General features: G+C 41.6%; 1 protein-coding gene across 1 annotated transcript in view; it reads left to right on the forward strand.

Moving 5' to 3' along the window:
• The window catches only part of TTLL5 (tubulin tyrosine ligase-like family, member 5), a 137,601-nt gene that overhangs the window by 78,319 nt on the left and 37,010 nt on the right, over positions 1-22,272 (forward strand). Inside the window, exon 29 of the mRNA XM_009319496.1 lies at positions 3,979-4,133. Coding sequence (XP_009317771.1) covers positions 3,979-4,133 — 155 coding nt within the window. The remainder of the gene's footprint in view (positions 1-3,978; positions 4,134-22,272) is intronic.

Consider the following 22,272-nt stretch of genomic DNA (forward strand, 5'->3'; position numbering starts at 1 on the left):
TTTGCTGTTCCCAACATGTAAAAAATTGTGGCAAAACTTTATCAATCATTCTATCATGAGAGATATTAGCTGTGTATTATCTTGCCTTTTACAGACTCCACAGAGAACGTATTGATGTGAGGAGAGGTGTTTGAAAATAGGGATGCTTGAAGCGTGCAGTGCAGCACACACAGGTCTCCTGTCATACTGTCAGTGTCAGAAAAAGTGTTGTGAAGTCCCTCCCTGCTAGTGGAAAACAGGAATCTTACCAAGCAGGAGAGTTTGAACCCATCTTGATACAACTCAATGTGAAAACTAACTTTATTCTTGTAGATCCACACCAATAATGACCTTCCCTGTTGAGCCCCACTAGCCTGCCTTTCTTGGTTTTTTTTGTTGTTGGTTTTGTTGTTTTTTTTTTTATTGTGTATGTTTTGTTTTTTTAATTTTTTTTTTTTTTTTTCCACTCCCACAATTTCTGAAGCTGCAAGCTATTCTTTATAGAGATTTTGGTATCTGCTTTGATCCAGGTGCTATATATGATCTTCTTGTAAGCCAAAGTAACAATTGATTTGCTGCTAAGTATTTGCCTCTATAAAGGGAAGAATACAGTTTCATCAGGTGCACAGGAGGACTAGTGACTAGAAAATTAGAGCTACTCTGCGGAGCACAGATGTGTTGGGGGTGCCCCAGCAATCCACCAAGGCAAGGTCCTGGCAAGCTAATTATAGCAGCTGAAATATCTCAGTGCATGGCACAGTAACAAGCAGTAACACCCATCTGGGTGGGCTGGCTGCAGCTAAACCTTATAGTCTCGCTGGTGTTCTCTCAGTTATTCTGAATCCATTGGCTGTATTTAATCCTGCAGTTTAAACACCTGTCTATCTGGAATGTGTGAAATGTCCCTACTACCCATGCTAAGCTATTTGCTCACCTGCTTTGCTTAGAAAGACAGCTTTCAAATAAAGAATGATACAGTGTTAGAGAGGAAAGCATATCGCATTAATAGAGCAGGGATGAGGTGGTAATTCATCAGACTAAATGGTTCTTGGTATCAAGATGATGAGGAGGGAGAACTGGATAAAGTCATCTTCATCTCACACATTGGATGTGTTAACAAAGTTGTGATGACTGTTGCTGACAAGCTAAGAATTGTATATATCCTATTTCATTTACCATGTTGGCCTCTGTGTTTGCCTCATTTGCCATTCTTGCTTCTTTTCAGACAATAAACTCTTTGTGGCCAGAAACTGTCATTGTTAGGTATTTGTATAGTGCCTGGCACAATCAGAACTAAACCTAATTTGAAGTTTTCTGTTATTGCAATGAAAATGCTTTAATTTTTAATTAAATTCTACAGAAGACAGCAACATTTAAGGGTGAGGTAGAGGCAGCAAAATGACACCTAATGCTGTTTTCTATATAAGATGGGTAGCACTGCCCATTACTAAGCTTGCCTGATATGTCCCACTGTAAGACCTTGTTTTAAATTGCTTGTAATGTTCTGAAACTTCATCCATTTGGACTCATGTTTTCTGTGCTTAATGTTCACTTTTCAGAGCACTTCAGGCAAGGTGAAGTGTTCCAGCCAAAACCAAGGCTGGATAAAAAAAAATATATATATATATTCTGTGCATTTTAATATCTACAGAACTTTTCTTTTAAATCTCTGGATCTCCCATGCTTTGGAATAGCAATTTGGAATTTAAAATTTTGTCCAAGCTTGATTGCACAGTAACTATCTGAAAAGCTTCAGGTGGAATATACTCAGCAGCACCTGCTAGAGCTTCTCAGCTTCCTCGAGGTTCCCTCCACACTGAGGATGCTAAACTGAATTTTTCCTGTATTTGCACCTCTAGAGTACTGAGGCTTGAGACCCCCTTCTCCTGTGTTCTCAGTGACCTGGTCCATGTTGGGTTGAGAGCCTGACTGACTTGAGTGTAGAATGAGTGGGAATTCTGCCAAGGTGTGGAGAACAGCTAGGACAAGGAGGTTGTGAAATTTGGACCTGGACACAATTTGGGAGAGGACACTGAGAACCATTCAGGCAAAAGGACAGAAGTGGAAGGAATGGCGGTGTGGTAAATGTGATCCAACGAGGACCCTACATTCTGGGACTAGGTGAACAAAAAGGATGGCAAAAGGAGCAGGCTGGGGAGGGGAATAAAACTAGAACCACTTGAATATAGGGCATGTGAGCAACTGGAAGAGGAACTAAGAACAAAAGTGTGGGAAGACAGATCAAGTAACTACTCCCATGGAAAGTTCCAGGCCTGAAATGGTGTGGCTCAGGTGCCAGAAGTAGTGGGGAGGCCAGTGCTGGAAGTCTGTAAGAACGAAACAGAACTGAGCAGACCAAGGAGAATGACACCTGAAATGTGGAAGGTGGGACTGACTAGGTCAGAATAATGACACACAGACAAGGAGCAAGAACAGGAAGGGATAGAGCTGAGAAGGGATGAGACAAAAGCAGTCGCTTTTGGAGGAGTGGACAGAAGCCTAGTGCATAACCACTATAATTTTATCCTGTCCAGAATTCGAAGTACGAGTTAAGATTTCTGAACTTACAAAATGCTTAGATGCCTTGTACTACCAAACCACAGAAGGAGTGGCAACCTACTGTGTCGCCAGTAGCAATGTTAGTTCATGTTCCAGAGTTCAGTCAGAGGATACGAAGTCTGCAGTCCTGCACAAGTCTATTGTAGGTATAAGCATAGTGTATTGAAATGAAGCTGGTATGTACTTGTTTGAGTAATTGCGCACAAATTCTGGTAAAGAGCATTGTTAAGATCTCAAAGCTGGGAATTCACAAGCTATGCTTAAGTTAAGTCACACTTAAGTGACTTAATAAGCGTCACCTTTGAGATCTGGAGAAGATGCAGGGCTAGTTGTTAGACTCTCCTCTGTCTGTGTCATATGTCTCATTGGCTGTATGCCTCCCAGTTGCTGTAAAAGCGAGCAGGGGTAATACAGGTAAGTTTTGCTTGCCATATGACCTTAATCTTGGTGCAGAACCAGGTCTGTTCTGTGCTCCTAAAAAGCAGCATGAGATCATGTAATTAAAGGTAGTCATAAACTTAATTCTGGCAATGCCTGACTGGGAATCTTAGCTTTGCAACCTTTGGAGTGTTTTGTAACCTTCATAAAATGTGGTGGTTTTTTTTTCCGAATGTAAACTAATACTTACACTGCTGTAGTAGATAACCATTACGTTATGTATTTAGGCTCACTTAAATAAATAAACAGATAGTGTCTGCTTGCAGAGTTTGATCTTTCAAGAAGGTAAACAACACAAGAAGAATGCTCGGAGAAAGAAACAATGGAATACATCTTATAAGCTTAAAACATAGATAATTTCTTTAGAGCTTGATATAACAAACATACACCTAACATGATTTTAGGCTATCATTAACTAGTGTATTTATTTGTGTGAACAGTTTGGAAGTGGTTGGGTGAGAAGTTTCTTTCCTGTGTGGTAGAGTTTGGTTTTGAATTTTATATCCAAGGTACATATGCTGTTGGGTTGTGCCTGTATGTATGCATAGAGAGGGGTAGGGAGAGGACAGATGCATAGGCTGGCTTAGTGACAGAGCTCGTGATGACTGGGCAGACGCTCTGGTCTCTGCTCTGTGTAACATGAACTTCTAGCTTTTGATTAGTGCACGTAGAGTTTATTTTTCACATGGCAGGAATGTGATGTTGCTTTATTACTTTGGGATTTTAGCCCTATTGTTGTCCTCTTCCTCCTTTGTTCTTCTGTGAATGGAGGGGTTGTAGTTTTAATGCTGGTACTTGAACTCATCTCAAGCATGGTGGCTGTCAGTGTCATCTCTGCCACTGCTTGATGCAACTAGCACAGTTTTTCTGCATCTGACAATTTCCCTTCTCTAGCAGTCTTACTTCTCTTAGCACATACTCTATCCAGGTTACTTAATGACACCTTCTGCTCTTTTCTTGGCTTTTACTTGTTTCTGATGCCTTTTTTTTTTGCCTCTTTAGTTAACAAACCTGAACTTGGCAAGTGGAGCTATAAGCAAGGGGAATGCTGCTGCCCCACAGAGCCACCGGTCACCACTCAACAAAAGAGGGTCATTGTGGGCTCTTCAGTCAGACATTCATATAGCTGACAAAAGATCTGTCTCTTCAGCAGTCAGGTAAGTTAAAATTGCTGCTCCAGCTTTTTGAAGAAGAATGCAATGCACTCAGGAGCTCATTCATAATTTGTGTTTGGCTTCTTGCTCAGAAGATAACATTTAAGGGCCTGGTACTTGTTCTTCTCAGGACTATCCTAGAAACTAGGCCTATGAAAACAGAGATGTTCCCAGAGCTGGCAGGTTCATGGTGAAATAAGGGCATGGATGAACATGTAGGATGAAAGCGAAATGCCTCTTTCTCTTTGATCATTTCTCATCCCTAGATCTGTAAGTTTAGGTTTGCTGGTGTTGAGGCATATATGCAGAATGCAAACTTATACCTGATACTGCAGAAATCTCCAGTAAGGCCTCATCTTCATGCTTTTTCCTTGAATATCAAGTTTAGATTGTTCAAAGATAGAGCAGCATCTTGCAGTGTTTATGAAAGTTTCTTTTTCAGATGGCTTCTTTATGCTCTTTATTAATTTTGGACATTGGAATTTATATTTATGGCTGATATACCCATGGGACTCAGGGCAGAGGACTGTGATTCTGCAGTAAAACCATTCTTCCTGGGACTGAAAGAGCAGCAAGATTAACCCCATGGATTCGGGATCTTGGAAGCTAGGAGCAAGGCGAGCTTGTTGCAGTAGACTAGGCTGAATACAGGCCCCGAACTGCTGGAGACTTGAGTTCTTCCTTTGCCGCTTCAGTAAATATTATTTATTCCTTAGCCTAAGCCTTCGTTTTTGTCTTTTAAAATAGAATAATGAGGCAGAGCTTCTCCAACACATGAGTTTAGGACTGGAAAGCACTGTATACATGAAAATACTGATTCTTGCCATTGGTGCCTGAATGCTACTGGACGATGGAGGGAGGTGAGAGAGGCAGACACACAGTGCAGAAGGCATGTGACATGAGTGGTCATCCTTTCCCAAATGGGTCCTTCAATAGAAGGATTGGAATGGGATTTGGAAAGCTCAAGTAAAATTGTTCTTATTTCATCAGTCACTGCTTTTCATCCTGCCTAAAGAAGAGGAATGTAAGAAATGAATTCCTGGCCTGTTTCTGTTCCAGCACAATGTTTGCCTCTGGCGTTTAGAGTTATTGAGAGAGGTGGTGGTGATTCTGCTCTTGGAGCCCAGCCAGGCGAGCTATTGCCTAATCCAAATAAAGAACCTATCTAACAGGTGTAAACTGCCTTCCCCTCCTACATAGCTTGAGAGCTATGTAGCTCTCTACATCCTAGAGCTTCTGTTCCTTTCTCAACCCTGTTTGCACCTCTGCGTAGACTCAGACATAGCTGGAAAAGGATTACTCATGGTCAGAATCTTCTGTTGCAGAACTGCAGAAGTCACTGTAATTACCGTGTTGCTCTGAAACCATTTCAGTTATATGTTACCTGTAGATCTCAGAAGCCACCATTTAATGCCCAGAACTCCACTCTGAATGACTTCCAGGGCTGTGCCTCATCTAGCATCGTATGCATAGTTTAATGTCTTTAGAAATTCTGTTTTATTTTGTACAGCAATCCGAAAGTACTTCAGAATTGTCTGGCCACAGCTGGTATAAGATTCCATCTTCACACCTTTTATGAAGCATTTAGTCTTTTAGTACCTCAGTTGCTCTGTTTTTATCCTTGGAGCAAGAGACAGAAAGATGTCTTAAGACCCTGTATTGAATTACTTCATGGCTGCTTGCATCGAATGGCCAGAATACCAGGAGTTAAAAATTTTATGTAAATCTGGAAATGAAAAAAAAAGGGCTTCTTGAGGCAGTGCTGAATTACTTGGGCTGTGAACTTCTATTTAATGAGAGAATTCCAAAAGGAATAACAAGGTCATAATATACGGAGATGGCTATCTTGTATTGTAAATGCCTTTTCTGCTACTTTATCTGTTACATTGGAGCAAGCAGGGTCATCTGATGGGTGTCAGCCTGTGCTCAGTGCTGGATAACTGAAGAAAAGCTTCCTGTTTTGTTCCATTAAGGTTCTGGTCTATCAGTTGTAGAATTCAGCAAGGATGGAAATGTTTTGTAAATGGGTCTCTTATCTGGCTTGCACTTGGCTCCAGTTCAAACATCTGCCTCTGAAACTCAGTCCTTACAGTTTTTGTATGGCTCTGTGGTAAATCTAAGCCATTTTAGTGCTGCTGAGGTTTGTTTGAAAATTTTGTTTTGATGCTTGCAGTCTGTAGGATTCAGGCTATTCTTACTGACAAACTTTCCTTCTCTTTAATTCCCACTCTCCCAGTACTGACTTATCTAAATGTTTCTCAAAAGAAGTTCTCCCTTCTTTTGTTGAATTCTTTTGACTGTATGAGATGAGGTGCCAAATCAGTAGTCTGCTTGCCAAAAGGCAAAGGAGATCTTGAGTTTGTAATATAGAGGCAGAGAACAGTTCTGGATATGTTAAAATGTTATTTTATAAATCTGTACTGCTGTGCCTTTTGAGATTTTTTTTTTTGGTCACTTTCTATAAGCATTGGAGCTATTCCCACTTAAATGATGATTTAGGCTTTCAGTGTGCCCCAGACAAAGAAGCCTGCAGGCCTACACAAGAGGTGAGGTGTTCCAAGTTGTACATGGGCTTACTTCTGACTACTGTAATGTGGCTCTCTGCCTCTGCCACATTTGCTGCAGCCCTGCCTTTGTTGCCCTCTGTAGCTCATTGAGGCTATGCCAAATCTGCTCTCTCCTTCTTTAACCCTAGTCCTGTCTCAGTGCCCTAATTCAGTTCTCTCTCAGCTTCTCAGTCTATCCATCAGGCAGGATTGTCACCCTTTCACATTCTGCTGTAAAGGCACTAAACATGGTTACATGTTTTGTAGTAGAAATATTTAAGATTCCCATATATAATTTTTATCACAATTTTAGTAATATAATCTAAGGACAACAAATATGAAAGTGATTCCTCATTAACCAGTGAAACTAATTTCCAGTCACTGAAGCCAAGACCTTACTAGCACTGCTTTTGAAAAAGCAGTCTCTTGAGAGCGTTCTCCAGTTGCATAATAAAGGTAAAAAATCAGGTGTTTAAGAGAACAAAGCTTGTTGATTCAGAACCTGAGCGAACTTTTGAGTACCTGTTGGCAAATAGTTGCATAATCCCTAGTGGTGGGGACGGTAGATGTTCCTAGAAGCTTCTGACACTGGAATCTGCAGCTTCTGTGTCACTTGTTTTTTTGAAAAAGACAGTGGATTTCTCCTCAAAGAATAACTTGGGCTCTGCAGGTCACTTAATCTCCAGGACCTGGATTTCCTTCTAACTGGTACAGATTTCTGTGTTTTCAGTGGGCACCTTGGATTCAACAGCAGCCATCCTTGCTCAGGTTCATCTTTTAGAACTCATATGGGCAGTCTGTTGGCAAGAATTCAGCAGTGAAATGGTCAGTGTTTTCTCAGACCTCTGTTTCATTAGCTTCTTGTTCTCTCATAACATCTTTCTCAAACCTAAAGACAAGACCAACGTAGCTCTTCTAAAGTACTCAGCATATTTTTTCCTGGGATCTTCTGACAGATTTATCTAGCTTGGTTAGGGGAGGCAGGCAAGCAAGCTTCCTTGTCATCAATCAGAGGATAGAATGGCAGCCCAAATTATACCAGACAGCCTGGGAGGGCTACTGCAGTCAGAAACAAGGGATTCTCTTCTTCTCCTTGCTTGACATGCCCGAAATACTTCTTAGCTCATCATTTCAGCCAAGGTACTCAGGTTCATCGAGAAGTGATGTTTTGTTGGCAGGGTGTCTAATCTGGGTTAAATTGTATAAAACCAGACTTTTTCAATTTTCTGATCTAAGGGTTTCTAAGTTTAGTTTGCTCTGGTGTCATTCTCAGTGGTAGTAACAGCGGCAGCTGCTCAGGGCTTCACAGTCTGTGTGCACATCCCTGCCATATGTCCAGGTTCCCAAACAGGCTCTGCTTTGTGTATTTTCATTTTTATTTTTCCTTGCCTGGAAGTATCAAATTGGGTGGGAAACTAGACGATGCCACCCAGACATTTGGTATCTCAGGCTTTCAGGAACCCCAAACAGTATGCCTCGTGTCTGGAAATTCTGGAAATACCTGATGTGCAGTAAGCCTGCAGCTTTTTGAAGGAATCGGACTTCATGCCTATTCCAGCATAGTTAGAGCGTTCACATAGTAGGTGCTGCTGGATCACATTGCATATGTTTACTGCTCACGTTCAAATCAACTGAACAATATGGGTGCAGGAAATCCAGGACCACTTAAAACGTTAGCTTCCTATGCCTGTTCTAATAGCAGACGTATTTATTTGTATCCCAAAAATTCTACACAGAAAAATGATTGTACGCTCCACTCTCTTGCACACCCCAGCTCACAAACTAAGACCCCTGTGCTGCATCCCCTGATGATCTTATGCAGCTTTTGCAATCTCCCAAACCAGGACCTTGTTTTTAATCACTGGCCTTCGTTAGCCTCAGCTGGGTAGTGGATACTTTATATCCTCCTTCCCCACCTAGTGCCTACTGCTGCTTCATGCTGGTTTCATTTACTGCTCTAGAGGTACATGTACTACATGTTCTAGGTTTCAGATGTTCTGCTCTGATCATACTAAGTATGTATCCTTTGAACTTGTGAGGATGTAGAAGAGTCTCTGATCTCTTTTGAGAGTTTGTTCTGTGCTGGTGTAAATGGCTTCTCTATTTCCACTGAAACTGCGTTTTGCCGGAAAGACCCCAGATAACTGTCACAGGCTAACTGTGGTTCACAGGTCTTGATCCTTTGTGTCAAAGGGGCAGCTTGCTGCATTTGACGTAAAGGGAAGGTGAAAGTGGCTTCATTGTTTCCTCAGTTTTTATTTTAAATTTTGGAGGTGTGGAATGTAAAATAAGAAATCAGGCTGACTAGACAGGCTCTGAAGAGCTATGAGAAGAGTGATACTAGAATAGCCAAGAGACGTGCTAATGTGCAAGGTGATTCTCACAATGATAGCAGGGTGAGCAGTTGATGGGAGTCTTGCTTTTTTGCAAGACTCGTGAGCTAGGCCAGGGTGGGCTTAGCATGGCAGAAGCAGCATGGATGTTGCAGTAGGGGCTGTGGGAAAGAGCTAACTACATATGGGCTTGCAGCTGGAAGTAAAGAGGAGAGAATTCCCAGGGATCTTGGCAGCTAACGCCAAGTTTTTATAAGAATAAATTATTTCTTTTTGTTACATATGAGTTGCCTTGTAGCTCTGCATCTTAAGGATTGATAGTGACTTTATTCTCTTCCAAATCATTTGTTTCAAGCTCCCTGCGGTCTCTTGCAAGGTAGAGGCTGCCCAACTGCTGTCCTGTGCCACACTTGCCAAGTGGTCAGAGCCTGTTTGTTTGCACAGCATCTGGGTGCAAGCTAACTTGGAGACTGTGCTGCACTGATGCTTCTGGAGGAAATGAAGGGAGAAAGCAGCAGGCACTGAGGGCTACACAATAGGCCTTCAGTTCGGTTTGAGCAAACTGCATTGACCTTAACACCTCCCTAGCTAAGCAGCACAGAAGTGCCAGAGCAGCAGCAGCCCAACAGCACTGAGTCCAGCTCTGTGCTAGCATAGCCACAGTGTCTGTTCCTTGTTCCTCATACGGCTTGTCCTCTTCTCTTTTCTCTTTACCTTAATGCCTAAATTAATTCAATTTCTTTATTTGAGGTGGAGTAGTAATTGAGGGTGGGTACAGTGATTTTTCCGTGACCAATTCCCTGTCTGTGTCTCCTTGGCAGCTCTGTCACACTGATTCTGCCTGCGATCCTTGAGAAGTAGCATTTCTGAGAGCCCCGGATTTGGGGTTTGGTCTATTATTACCTTCTGGTCAGAGGAGGTTTGAGGAGGGCGGGCAAAAAATAAAAGTACTGCCTGGATAGCTGTACGTTCTTGCAACTCATCCTGTCTCTAGTTTGTGCATGTTCTTCCTCTACCCATGCATATTTGTGCCTGTAACAGCCTTCCCCCGCCCCGGCAACCTCTTACCTTTTTTTTTTTTTTTTTTTAACACATCTCCCAGGGTCGCTGGTGACAACTTGTTAACTGTGGAAATGAATTGGCTGACTTAAACTTCAGAAATACATGGCTTGCCTTGTATTTTTTTTTTCTATATATATTTTGGTCACACTAAAGAAACTTGTGATGGCAGGTCCAATTATTCTCCATCCTGCTCAGAAATCGCCCTGAGCCTCAGCACCATGGGTTGGCACAGTCCTGAAGGATCCCTGCTTCCCACAGCTAGGCCTTGGCTCTGTCTGTCTGGAGCCTCCGGGAGAGGAAAGGCGGAAAGCTCGTGACTTGCCCAGACAGCCTGAGGCCTGGCCCTGCAGCCTCGGTTCCCCAGACGCTGTTGAGTCGGACTTGGCTGGCAGCCGCTGCGCTGTTACTTTTCCGAGGTAATAAGTGAGATTAATCGCAGGACCCTTTCCAGAGGCGAAGGGGGTTTGGGCCGCGTGCAGGGAGAGCGTAGGAGCCAGTGCTGGGGCTGTGAGCTGGAGGCGAGAGCTGGGGCCTTGCAGCAGGGCAGAGCGGGGCACCAGTGGACTTGTGCGAGCGTGGCCTCTCCGCTCAGCTACTTCTGGGAGGCTTTGCTGGAGCTGCAGTCTGGGGCCTCCCTTGGACTGGCTCTAGCTGAGCACAGGGGGCACAATGTCTGCATTACCTGTGTCTGCTGGCCTTGGGCAATTATGGTTATTGCAAATAGCTCTCAAAACTTGAGGGAGGCAGGTTTCTTTTTGACTGTATGACTTCCTTTCAGAGAAGATATGAGGATCTTTCCCATTATTCCTAGCAAGCAGCCCATGTTGATAGGTGGAGGGAAGTGACAGGGGTTTCATACCTTCCCCCAAGCCAATACTGCATAATGGTTTTGGGTTTTCTCATTTCAGCTGCCTCCACAAACTGACCTTACCCTAATGTAAACATAGGATTTGCCATCCTGGACTGGGCTGCTAATCTGTCTAGTTCTCCTGTCCTGTGCTTCGGAGCAACTACCACCACCATCTTCAGTAGAAGCACAGAGAATGTTCTGATGGGCAGCAGTGAAATTCCCTGTCTGGGGGGGAAGCCTGCTTTTACCCTCCACCTGTTAACCGCTGGCTTGTAGTTCTCACAATACTTTGTTCTATGTAGTCTAGTGTGGATGTTGTCATTAATCATATATTTTTACTTTCTGGAAAAACTGTAGTCTCATTGAGCTGTGGCAGTGAGTTCCCCAGGTGAATTACATACTATGCAAAAGTTTCCTTTTTTATTTTTTTCCCAAATTTGCCAAAAGCCTCTGCACCCTTATTACACGAAGGCAAACAGAAATGCTTGATTTTCTGCGCTCTTTATTCTCTGTTTCTATCATCTCCCTTCTTATTTGTCTCTTCTAAACTAAACAGTCCCATTCTTTTCAATTTCTAAATGGAAATCTTCCCAGCCCTCTAATAATTGTCTGGCTGTCTTTATAGAGATGACAAGAAATGAAAACAGTACATCAAGTAAGAGTAAAACATTGGTTTTATGTAAGTAACACTATGGTATCTTTATTTTCTAACTCATAACTTAACATATACTAATATCTTGCTGGCTTCTGACCATGCTAAACACTGAATTTTTTATTAATATGCAGTTGTTTTTCTTTGATTATTGCAGTAAATGTAAAACTGAGCAACAGGTATAGGCAGTTCATGCTGATACAATTCTTTTTTTTTCTTTCTCTTTTTTTTTTTTCCTTCCTCTTCCTGCTTTCAGCTGCCACCAGTGGATTTTGTGGTTGTGACGGAAGTCACATGCTGTTTTCTGTTCTAATAAGCATCTAATTCAATATAGAACAAGTTGAGATCTTTTAGTGTCTTGCACTACTTGACTGATAACCTCCCCGCAGCCATCCCTGATCTTAGATCTCTTTGAAATATTCTGTGTAGGTTCTAGATATTTCATGTTGCAAAGTGACCAGCAGATCTCCCTTTCCTCTGCATTTATTTAAACCTCCCAATCACCATTAAAATAGGTGCTTTCCATAGTGGTATTCAGAGGGTTAATGTGGCTGTAGCTCTCACTTCAGTAGCTCTCATGGGGGGAGATTGTCTCTGCTGCTTACAGCCTTCTAGGAATGAGGGGACCCCAGTAGTCTGGTGCTCTGTGGGAGCAGCTCTGGCCACAGCAGCCTTTCTCTCTAGAGGAGTTCTGAAAGGGTTACAAGGGAGCCTTGGCTGTTTCTTTGAGCTATTTGGAAAGGACGGGCCTCAGACAGCTTGGCAGGAACCTGGGGCCCTGTTTTTTCCAACCCAGCCCTTCCTTCTGCACGGAGCTGTCAGGGAATCCCACGAATGTCTGGTTTCTCCCCTTTCCTAATGTTTTTTAGTAATATTTTTATCTGTCCCTGGCTTTTCCCCACACAGGGACCTCAAGTTTTGTCCATTGATTGGTCTTGCAGGTAGTGAGGTAGAAATGAAAGCCGTGCTACCATGCCATAGCTGTTGCAATTAGTTCACAGTTGTGCAGCTGAGAAGGGCATTGGGAAGTTTCCCAGAAGAGCATCCTTTCTGGCATTGATCTTAGGGCAGGTCCATCTGGCCTAAGAACAGAGGGATTGAATGGGCCCATCTTTGAACTGTGCTATTCCTGTGGGTCACAGTGAGGTACTTTGAAATCTCAGAGCTGCATGTTCTGTATCCTCCCTACGAGACACACAACAGAATGCTGCTTTGTAAAAATGGAAATCCCCTTTGTAAGCCAGGCTTATGAAGGACAAGTCGGGTTAGCAACCTTTCCTTCATTTGCCTCATGCTCTCTAGGGCATGAAGTTGAACTCATTGTGAATATTTAGGAGATTTCCACATCTTCTCTATATCTTTTTCGCTTCAAGAAAATGGAGGTGTCTAGAGGGTAGTGTTAGAAAGGAAGTTTGGTTACTGGTGAGAGCAAAGGTCTTGAGCAGCTGTGTTGAAGACATTGGTGTTGTACAGCTGAGAAAGAGAAATTGAATTAAGATTATCGTGCTATCTCAGTAAGCCTGTCAGATGTTGGGAGCAGGGTGTGATCTGAGATCCATGTGGAAAGTCTTTCCAGAAGGCAGCCCTCATGTGGGGCAGTCCCTGGACAACTCTCTGAAGTCAGGAACCAAAAGGCCTGGAGTCAAGCTCAGATGAGTTAAGGGTTTCAGTGACCAAGTACGAATGCCTGAGCAGGAGGTAGCATAAGGGGCCAAAGTGTTTTCCTTCCTGCTAGGCTTTGTTTTGGGGCTACCTGCCACTGTAGAGTGAAATTTCCACCACCTATGCACGTTCACATTTTCCATCCAGCCTGAGGTCATGCTTTAGCTTGGCTTGCTCAGGATGAGCATGGCGATTTTTTTGGTGTTTTATCCTGTGATATAAACAGGAATTCCCTGCCAAAAGCACAAAGAAACCCCTTTCCTATCCCTGAAAGTGTTAGTCAGCCTTTCCTATGAAGATTCTGCTTTGTCACCTAATTTTCCTCACCTTTCAGACTGGGGAGTTTTGTAGCTGACACAAGAGTTTGTGAATTGTATGCTGTTGGCTCCATGACAGCCTGTTATTCTCCAGGGCTTCTCTGGGCTGTAGGTATCAAGCAGCAGCTGTTTGTGAGCCATGCAGGGCTCCAGCATTTAACAAAAACCTCTTTTGAAAAAGAGGGAGGGGAAAAAAAGCGTAAAAAAGTCAGGAAGTATTTCAGCTTCCCTATGCATGTGGTGACAGCTTTGCTTGGTGATCCTGTTCACAAGCTCATAGGTTTTTGAAGTGTACATATATTGTGTAATCTGAAGAAGATGGGGCAACCAGAACTCCACTGTGGAACGCCAGCTTTTTGTTTAGGGAATAGTGTGAATTATAATAATGAGTAACATTCGTGGTTAGTAGTACTTTCTTAGTCTTTACCCAACACTGTATACTATCAGCCAGTGAGTAGTTTGACCAAAATGCTCTGGGTAAGAGGACTTGGTAATGAGCAAAAAAGCGTTTTGGTGGCTCAAGAAAGCTGGTTATTGGATTGTCCAGAACCAGTGCCAATTACAAAGATTTTTAAGTGCACTGTTAAAGGTAGGCTCTGCAATGTCAGGATGGAAATACCGATGTATCTAGAGTCCTTTATAACGAGCAGTTATTTCTAGGGTTTCATTCTATAACAATAGTTGAAAGATGGATATCCTCCTTAAAAAAAAAAACAAAAAAAAACCCAAAAAACCCAGCAAAAAAGCTAGGTAGTGCTTAGAGATACCACAGTTTCCAGACACTCTCCTGTTGCACTCACTGAACTTTTATTAACATTTCTCATCCAATTACTGTCCACAGCAAACCAGGTGGGGAGAGGCCAAGGCAGCCTGGCTGATCCAAGTCTACTGAAAACTGGCCCTGAGACAACAACCTTTAGTAAAAGGAATTTCAAAGTGAGAGCGCCTTATCAAAGACACTGTTTATGTTCCAGCTGCTGGTATCCACGATGTTGCATGGCTGCTTTGCTTGAATTTCAGATTGCATCTGGCTCAGTAAATGTCTTCCACTGCCCTTTCTATCTTTCTGCTGTCTGGCACATGGGACTTGACTGAAAAGTTAGTCTAAGAAGATTGTTATCTGGCAGTGCTGCACATGCTACTTGGCAGCTGTCTGTCAGGGATGCTTAGCCCGGGCAAGAGTCACCCTTTGGAGCAAAAGGGCTGTGGCTTATGTGGTCTTAACCTTTGTATGCATAAAGAATTCTTTATTTGCTTGTTGCTGAAAAAAAATAATTATAGTCTTCTCCGTGAAGAATATAGCCAAGTTGAGCTGTGAATGTCTTCAGTGTTGAAAATTGAGTTTTCTTCAAAATTCAGCTCAGAAAACTTTGTTTGGTAGATTATGTGAAGAGGAGGGGAAACCTCAAGTCTGGACCATCTGTTTCTTTTTTGATATTGGGATAAAGATACTGATGAGTAAAGAGGTGTCAGCTTCTCTTCACTTAGCATTTTGAAAAGCTGCAGATGCTGAGACTTGAAATTGAGTAAGTTTAAGAATTTTATTTCTTGCTGCTGGTTACTGAGTGTAGATCCACAAGGAGGTAACAGTCATACCAATGAAGGCTTGGCATTCCTAGAAACTGTTTGAACTTTCAGATCCACATCTATTTTTACAACTAATATAGCATTTTCAGGGATTTTTCTGAGATTTTAGCCACAGAACAGCATAAATGGAATAATATTCTTTATATTAGTCAGAAGCTCAGGTTTGACACCTATGTTGGTCTTTCATGGTACTAATAAATAAGTATCTAGAATTTATGGCTTCTATCACTTCTCATTTGAAATTCAGAATTATTGTTGATAACTTTCCAGTACTTATTAAAGACAACATACTGCTTACAGTGTAGTGACTTCTACTTCCCATGGTGGTTTCCTAAAAGATCTCAAACTGTGATGTTAGAAAAAACTTGAAATAACTTGTTAGAAAGTGTGTTCAATATATTTCTGATCTCAGCTCCACTAGAAGACACGTGGGTGTAAGATTCTTTGACAGTCTCATGATGCTAAAGAATTTGGCTTCTCTGTAAATATCTTCTAGTGGATGATAATTTGAACAGCAATTAAAGGCTTTCCAACTCAGGCAGTCAACATGGCAAAGAGAACACAATCTCATCTGTTGTGAAGAAATCAACAAGGATGACAGTGTATGTGGAAGACCTAAGCACAGGCTCTTGAAACTCTCAAAGAAAGCCCCAAAAGTGACTCTTCAGAGACTTTACTGCTCTTAAGATGAGGTGCATGGATAAACACATCTCTTTCTAATAAAGAACTACATATAATATCTCCAAAATATTCTCCAAGAGGGTGAGATTTTGGTTCCTACTGACAGCGATCCTCCTAGCCTTCTGTTTTCAAAATTCCTTACCAAAAAAAAAAAATCAAGAAATTTTAGGGCTTATCCCTTATGAACAGTTCCAACAAAGGCTGCCTATTAAGATTTTTTGGAACAGCTGCCTTTCATAGAGTTTGATTTTGAATATTGAGAACTTGCTAATCTTTCTTCAAATTTGAAAACCCTCAAGAAGGAGCTGTGTTTTAATGTGGAATTAATTTCATTAAAAATCCACAGGAACAATAACTTTCTCTGTTATCTATTAAAGTTCACAAATATTTTATTTTTTTTATTTTAATTTATATAAATAAATGCATATAATACATTTAAAATATTTATTAAATAACATGTACTAGTAAAATAATTTTGAAAGTTCAGTTTTAATAATTGGATTATTCTGGTATATTTCAAGAAACTTGGATCCAATCAATTTTTAGTCATTTAAATATTTTGTCCTTCTGTTCAGGACATTGTTTGCACAACTGATTTTGGTTTTTTCGAAGGTCAGAGTAATATTTTCATTTTTTTCTGAAATTCCACTTTCCTGCTGCTGATGCTAACCCAAATGATTTAAATATGAAAGTATCCTCTACTATCTGTGTAAAGAGAGCAAAAGTTATCCACGAATTTCTAGATTGTTTTGAGGTATAGGGGACAGAACATGTTTTGTGTAGTGCAGTGGTTTATTGGTATTTTCTAAACAGAACAAATTCTTTGTTAACATATTATGGCCTCTAAAGCATTGCAGAACCTGAATATGTGAGTGTAGACATTAGGCCTGTGTTACTGAGGAGCATTTCTGTGAAAGGAAAGAGAACTGTGGTGCTGGGTATTTTGTTTTTTGCATGTCTCACTCTGAAATTATCTAAATTCCTGATATCATGTAACTTTGTAGATTGTGAATTGTTCTGCTTGTTGCTACAGAATGCATGGTTGCATCTTGTTTATCCAAATCTCACTCTGGTGTTTATGGTGTATATTGTTAAGTAGCAAAACTAGGTAAAAACTAGTCTTGTCATTTACTTTCAGTTTTTTTCTAATGTGTGTTATTTGTCTATATGTGAGAGCTTGCTTACTGTCTTATACTCCAACTAGTCTCTAGAGAGCCATAAACATAGTACACAACATGAAAGTTAACCTCTGCAAATGTTACTATGTTCAGCTCAAGCCACCTGGAGGCCATGTTTGGACTCTTGTCTTTATGACAGAGTAATGTTCTGTGAAATGTAAAGGTTGTGGCCTTTGTGAGAAAAGTCTACTCTATTTAGAACTTTTGCTGAAACATCACAAAAGGCATCAAGTATAAAGAAGTGGCATATAATGGAGATTTCTTGATCAGACACTGGACACTATTGTTATTGTCCTCTCTTGATGGGCCTTATCTATGCTAGGGAGGGGACTCTTGAAAGGACATTATTCCACTAAGTGGCTGTGGTGTTTTATTCTGTCCTTATAAGGGTTTAGCATCTGCAGCTGCATCTTTGATATGCTCATGCTTAGCATTACATGCAATCACTTGGTGAAATTCCTGAGGTAGTGATTCCATGGTTCCCATCTGTGTTCCTGAGTCTGGGAGCTTCTGACTAATTATACAGTTTTCTCTGTACGCTGTAGGAAACAATTCCATTTTGGCTCTAGAAAAAGGGATTGGGTTGGACTGGAATATAGGATTGCATAACTTTTTTTCATCTTTAACCACAAATTCCTATGAAAGCTATTGCACTTCCTCAGAAGATACCTGCTCTTGGCTTCTGGTTTCCAGAGTCATTAGAAATATTCAACATCCATATAGTGTCCAGAAAACCTAGCAATTGAAAGGCCTACCCAAAATCAGTCATCAAGGAATTAAGCAAAGTTGCATCCCTAAGGAGATAGCACCATCCCTAGATTCCTATTTTTCTCAAACCCTGAGGGGAAAAGATGGATATAGTATGCAGTTGGGATGACAGGCAGAGCTGGCACAACTGCATCATAGACTCTTCTGTCCACACTGGAGGAGGAAACATCACAAATATGGGTGCCTGTTCAAGTGGACAGAATCTAAAAGCTTTTTTCTAGGTGCTGCAAATAAAACCAGTGTTTACAGTCTCTACCTCCTAGCCTGCAGTTGTAGGCTGAGGCAGAAGTCTCACGTGAAAGACTTCAAGCTCTAGGTGATCCAAGTAAGTTTTGTGCAACTTGAGCATCTTTTGCAGACAGGGTCTGACAGAGAGGGATCTTTCAACAAATCCTAGACAAGTCTGGGAACTGCCTTTTAGAGTGTGCCAGCTCTTTGTACTATACAATATAATTATCTGAACATCCTTTTGCTCATCTTCCTCTAATGACAGAATTTGTCTGTCATCAGATTTAGCAGTTTCCTGGAGAAAGATATTGTTGACCCAGTTTACTGAGGTAAACCTGGGCCTTTTCTGTAGTTTCAGAGGTGTTGTCACAAATTCCCTGTTCTCTGTGCTTAATTGTGGTCTGTCAGCTGGCCTGCTTGGTCAGCACGTGCGTTGCTGCCTGCTGGGGAAAGAGGGAGACAACTGAATGATTTGGGACTCTCCCACAATTTTCCACTTCACCACCTGCTTTGGAAGTGGCTGTAGAACTGCCAAACATGCTGAAGTGGTTAAGTGTACCAGCTCCTAAAGAAGCTGAAGGGGAGGAGTGGTTCTTGCCTGATGGGTTTTCAAAGGGAGCTGAGACTTTGAAGTTCTGTTTTAGCAGCTGCCAGGTATGCTGCCTCAGCCCTGTGCAGCACTTCTGCCCCCAGCCTTTATGCGTTGCATTCTTCTTTACACTGCCAGGATGGAGAGAGGGAAATAAAAGAAAATTAATTAAACCAAGAGTGTGGGCACTAGCAATAGTATTGTTTTATTATATTTTACCCTTTGAGTTATAGTGCCTTGTGCCATGTGTCAGTGAAGCACCTTGCACTTGCTTGGGCCTATTAGAGTAATAAATTTATTTCACTTTGGTTTTCTTTGCCTTTCTAATTACTGCTTCCTCACCTCTCTTCTGCTTTATGTCCCCTCCCAAAATAATCGTAGTAATTTTAATCTTTTGTTCTGTAATGGCCATATAAAATAGGCAGAGATTTACATCCATGATGCCCTAGAACTCTGTGCTGAGACTAGAGGGACCAGATCATCTTTCCAATAAGGAATGAGAGAGACAGAGAAATGTGGTGGCTAAACCAAGGCTTCATATAAAGTCTTTGTTAAAGCAGGAACAGACACCACTCACTTGCTGTATCTGCTGGAGGCAGTTAGCTGGGAGCTTCCCCTTTACTCATTTAACTCTTCTCTGCCAGAAACAAGATGCTGTAATTCAGTTTATTCCACTCAATATTTGCCTTCTTTATGATAATGTGAACTCCTCTGTGATCTTTCTTGTTGAAACATTGGGTTACTGGAAATGCTGCAGGCTGAGCTCTGTTTTCAGGCAAGGAGGTAGATAGATCCCAATAGGAGGTGGGAATTTATGGAACAACATTAGGAGTGGAATGGGGACTGTATTCTGTATAGCTTAAAACAAAAGACCAGCAAGGAGGCCAAAATTGTCATAAACTGGAACAGTCTCTTCTGGCAAGGCAACACGCTTCTGTGGTATTAATCCTTGGAGGACAAAGTGCCAAAAAATGGGGAGATTCTTGCTCTGCAGTACTTGAAGAGCTTACTTTTCCAGGTGAGGCTTTATAAAAATAAAAGTCTTTCCACTCTTTTCTTGCAGTTCTTTATAATCCAGTCCTGGTATGTCATCACCAGTTTCTGGAGGCAATAGAGGGGGACAGATGCATAGGAAGTTTTGGTAAGGAGGTGCACTGTTGGTGTTTTGGTTGGTTTTTTGTTTTCAGTGCTGGCTATAGATTTTTCTAAAATATTTTCTCTTTCCATATTAAAAATTGATAACATGTAATTAAAAACTGAACGTGCCATTCTGTTCTTAAGTTATTTTTTAGACTGCATTTTAGCTATCAACAAAATACAGCAAATTTGTTTGAAAAATACCTTGTGGATTTTTAGGGCAGAATTATCTCTGGAGGATTCTTAGAAGGAACACTACAGACCTGGAAAACGTCTGTCAGTTTTAGCTTGAGAAGAACATTGCTAGGAATTTGTGCTGCCTTGGTTGAAATAAGCACTTCCAGAAAGTATCTTCCATTACCTCTAAGGAAGTTGGGTGACCAGTGGAGTGAGGGAAAGATAGCACTTACTTTTTACAGTACAAATACAGCATTGCGTGGCCATCATGAGGCTTGCAGGGATTCCAAAAAAGCTAGCTGTAAAACAGCTAGCACCACAACCCTGGGATTGCTTTGGTGCCAATGTGCCATGCTGCTCTCAGGATGGCTGGAAGTTTGTATGTCATGGTTTGTGTGTAGTGTCTATCTGTGGTCTCTGTATCAGTAGCCTCCCCCTGGCCCCGCCCTTGCAATGGATGTGATAGGATGGTCTTGTCTATGCAGCATATACAGTTACTGGGTCAGCTTCTGCAATAGGTAATAACTCATGCCAGGATTCTCTCTTTGTGGATCTGAGCATATCCCACCCCCCCCACCCCCGATTTTATTTTACGTAACCGCTTTATTATAGACTTTAGAAAGCGTGTGCTGACACAGACACAGTCACCTCTTCCTATTCTTCTCTAACCCATTGTTAAATGTTCAGGGAGCCACAGCAGGTGAGTTGATCGTTGTACAGGAGGTGGAGGTAAAAAATTTTCTCCCTTAACTCCAGCATTACAGAACCGCAAAAGGAACCTGAGGAGGAAAAATGTTCTGTTTAACAGGTGGGAGATCACTCTCAAATCCAGTCTATTTCTTGTCATACCTTGTTGCCTTATCTACATCCACTTGAGGGACAAAGAGAGCAGAAACTATATACGGAATCAAGTTTATAACGTAGGGAAGATATGTTATAAACTAGAGATGTCTCTTTGGCCAGCATATAAGTGCCATCGGGCTTAGGGGACTGTGTAAGTCTATCTTCTTTTTATTGGGAAACTCCTTTAGCTTCATTACACTGGAGCTAGGTTGATAAATTTCAGTTGTTTAAGGGAAAAGGTCTCTTGAGGACCTTTACTCTGCCCTTGTATCAATGTTTGGGGAATTATCCAAAAACAAGAGACTGTTAACCGCAAGCATACAGCCTCACAGCAAGGCCCCAGAGAAGTGACCTTTAGTTCTTGTTTTGTGTATTTTTCTTATTTTACTGCATTTCAGCAGCTAGATGTTATACAGCTTTAGTGTGTTACTGAATGGTAGCAGCAGATGCATCTTGCTGGTGCCATGCTGCTACTCTACCTCTTTTACCTGGAGCATTTCTCCTAATATGACTGTGGCCCAACTGGCTTTCAGATTACACTTTCCACAGTCCCTGATTAGGTGAATTTTTACATCTTTGCTCGAAGTGCAGAACAGATCCTGGCCTTCCCTTTAGGTATATAGATTATAAAGTAGAAGTGTTGCTTCTTTTGTGAAGTTCTGTTATCTGGCTATCATTCTTGGCCTTGAAATTTATAGGCATGTCAGGGAACTGTGTACTTCAGCATGCTTCATCCCCATAGACAGATGATCTAAGATGTCAGATTTATCAAGTCTTCTCTAAGAGACACTCATCAGAGGGTCTTCATCTAGCACGTAACAACATGATAGGTGTACTGGATGTCAAGCAAAGTTGATTGCTTTCATGAACTTCAGTGCAAATTTTTTGGAGTCTAGAGGCTTGTCATGTTCTTCAGAGGTTTATTTGTGTACTTGATATTTAATATTTAGACAACAAAACACCTGAAGTTAGGGGTATATGACATCTCTGCTCCATAGTCATACGGCACAACTAAAAAAGTCATTTGGGCCTCAAGTGGTATGAGACTTACACAGCACAACCCTGGAGGAACCCTTAAGGCCCTGTAGTGTAACGCCATCATGTGCTATGTCTTTTGGGAGGCTGATGGTGGCAGGGGCATTTAGCTCTGGGCAGGGGCAGAATGCATTGAGTACTCTCCCCCATCTCATGAATCTGAACCCTACAAAACTCAACAGCCTGGTTTTTGTTTGTTTTGTTTATTCTTCTCAAGTGCTCTAGATTTCACCAGTTTAGCCCAATTGTAACTTTTAACTTGCCTCTTGAGACTTGAACAAGGGGCCTGAGCTGCTTTCTTCATTCCCCATTCTCTCATTCAGTGGGATCTTGCAGCTGCTCCTTGAGCACATATAGCAAAGAGCACCACACTCTGGGAAAGCCTACGCAGGAGGAAACTTAATGGAAAATATTAAGGAGAAAAAAATGTGTTTGATGGACTTTTAATATAAAAAAGGGGGGGGGGGGGGAAAAGGGGGGGATTTTTTCCTTGTAAA

The sequence above is a fragment of the Pygoscelis adeliae genome, unplaced genomic scaffold (genome assembly GCF_000699105.1).
Source record: "Pygoscelis adeliae isolate BGI_AS28 unplaced genomic scaffold, ASM69910v1 Scaffold71, whole genome shotgun sequence".
NCBI lineage: Eukaryota > Metazoa > Chordata > Aves > Sphenisciformes > Spheniscidae > Pygoscelis > Pygoscelis adeliae.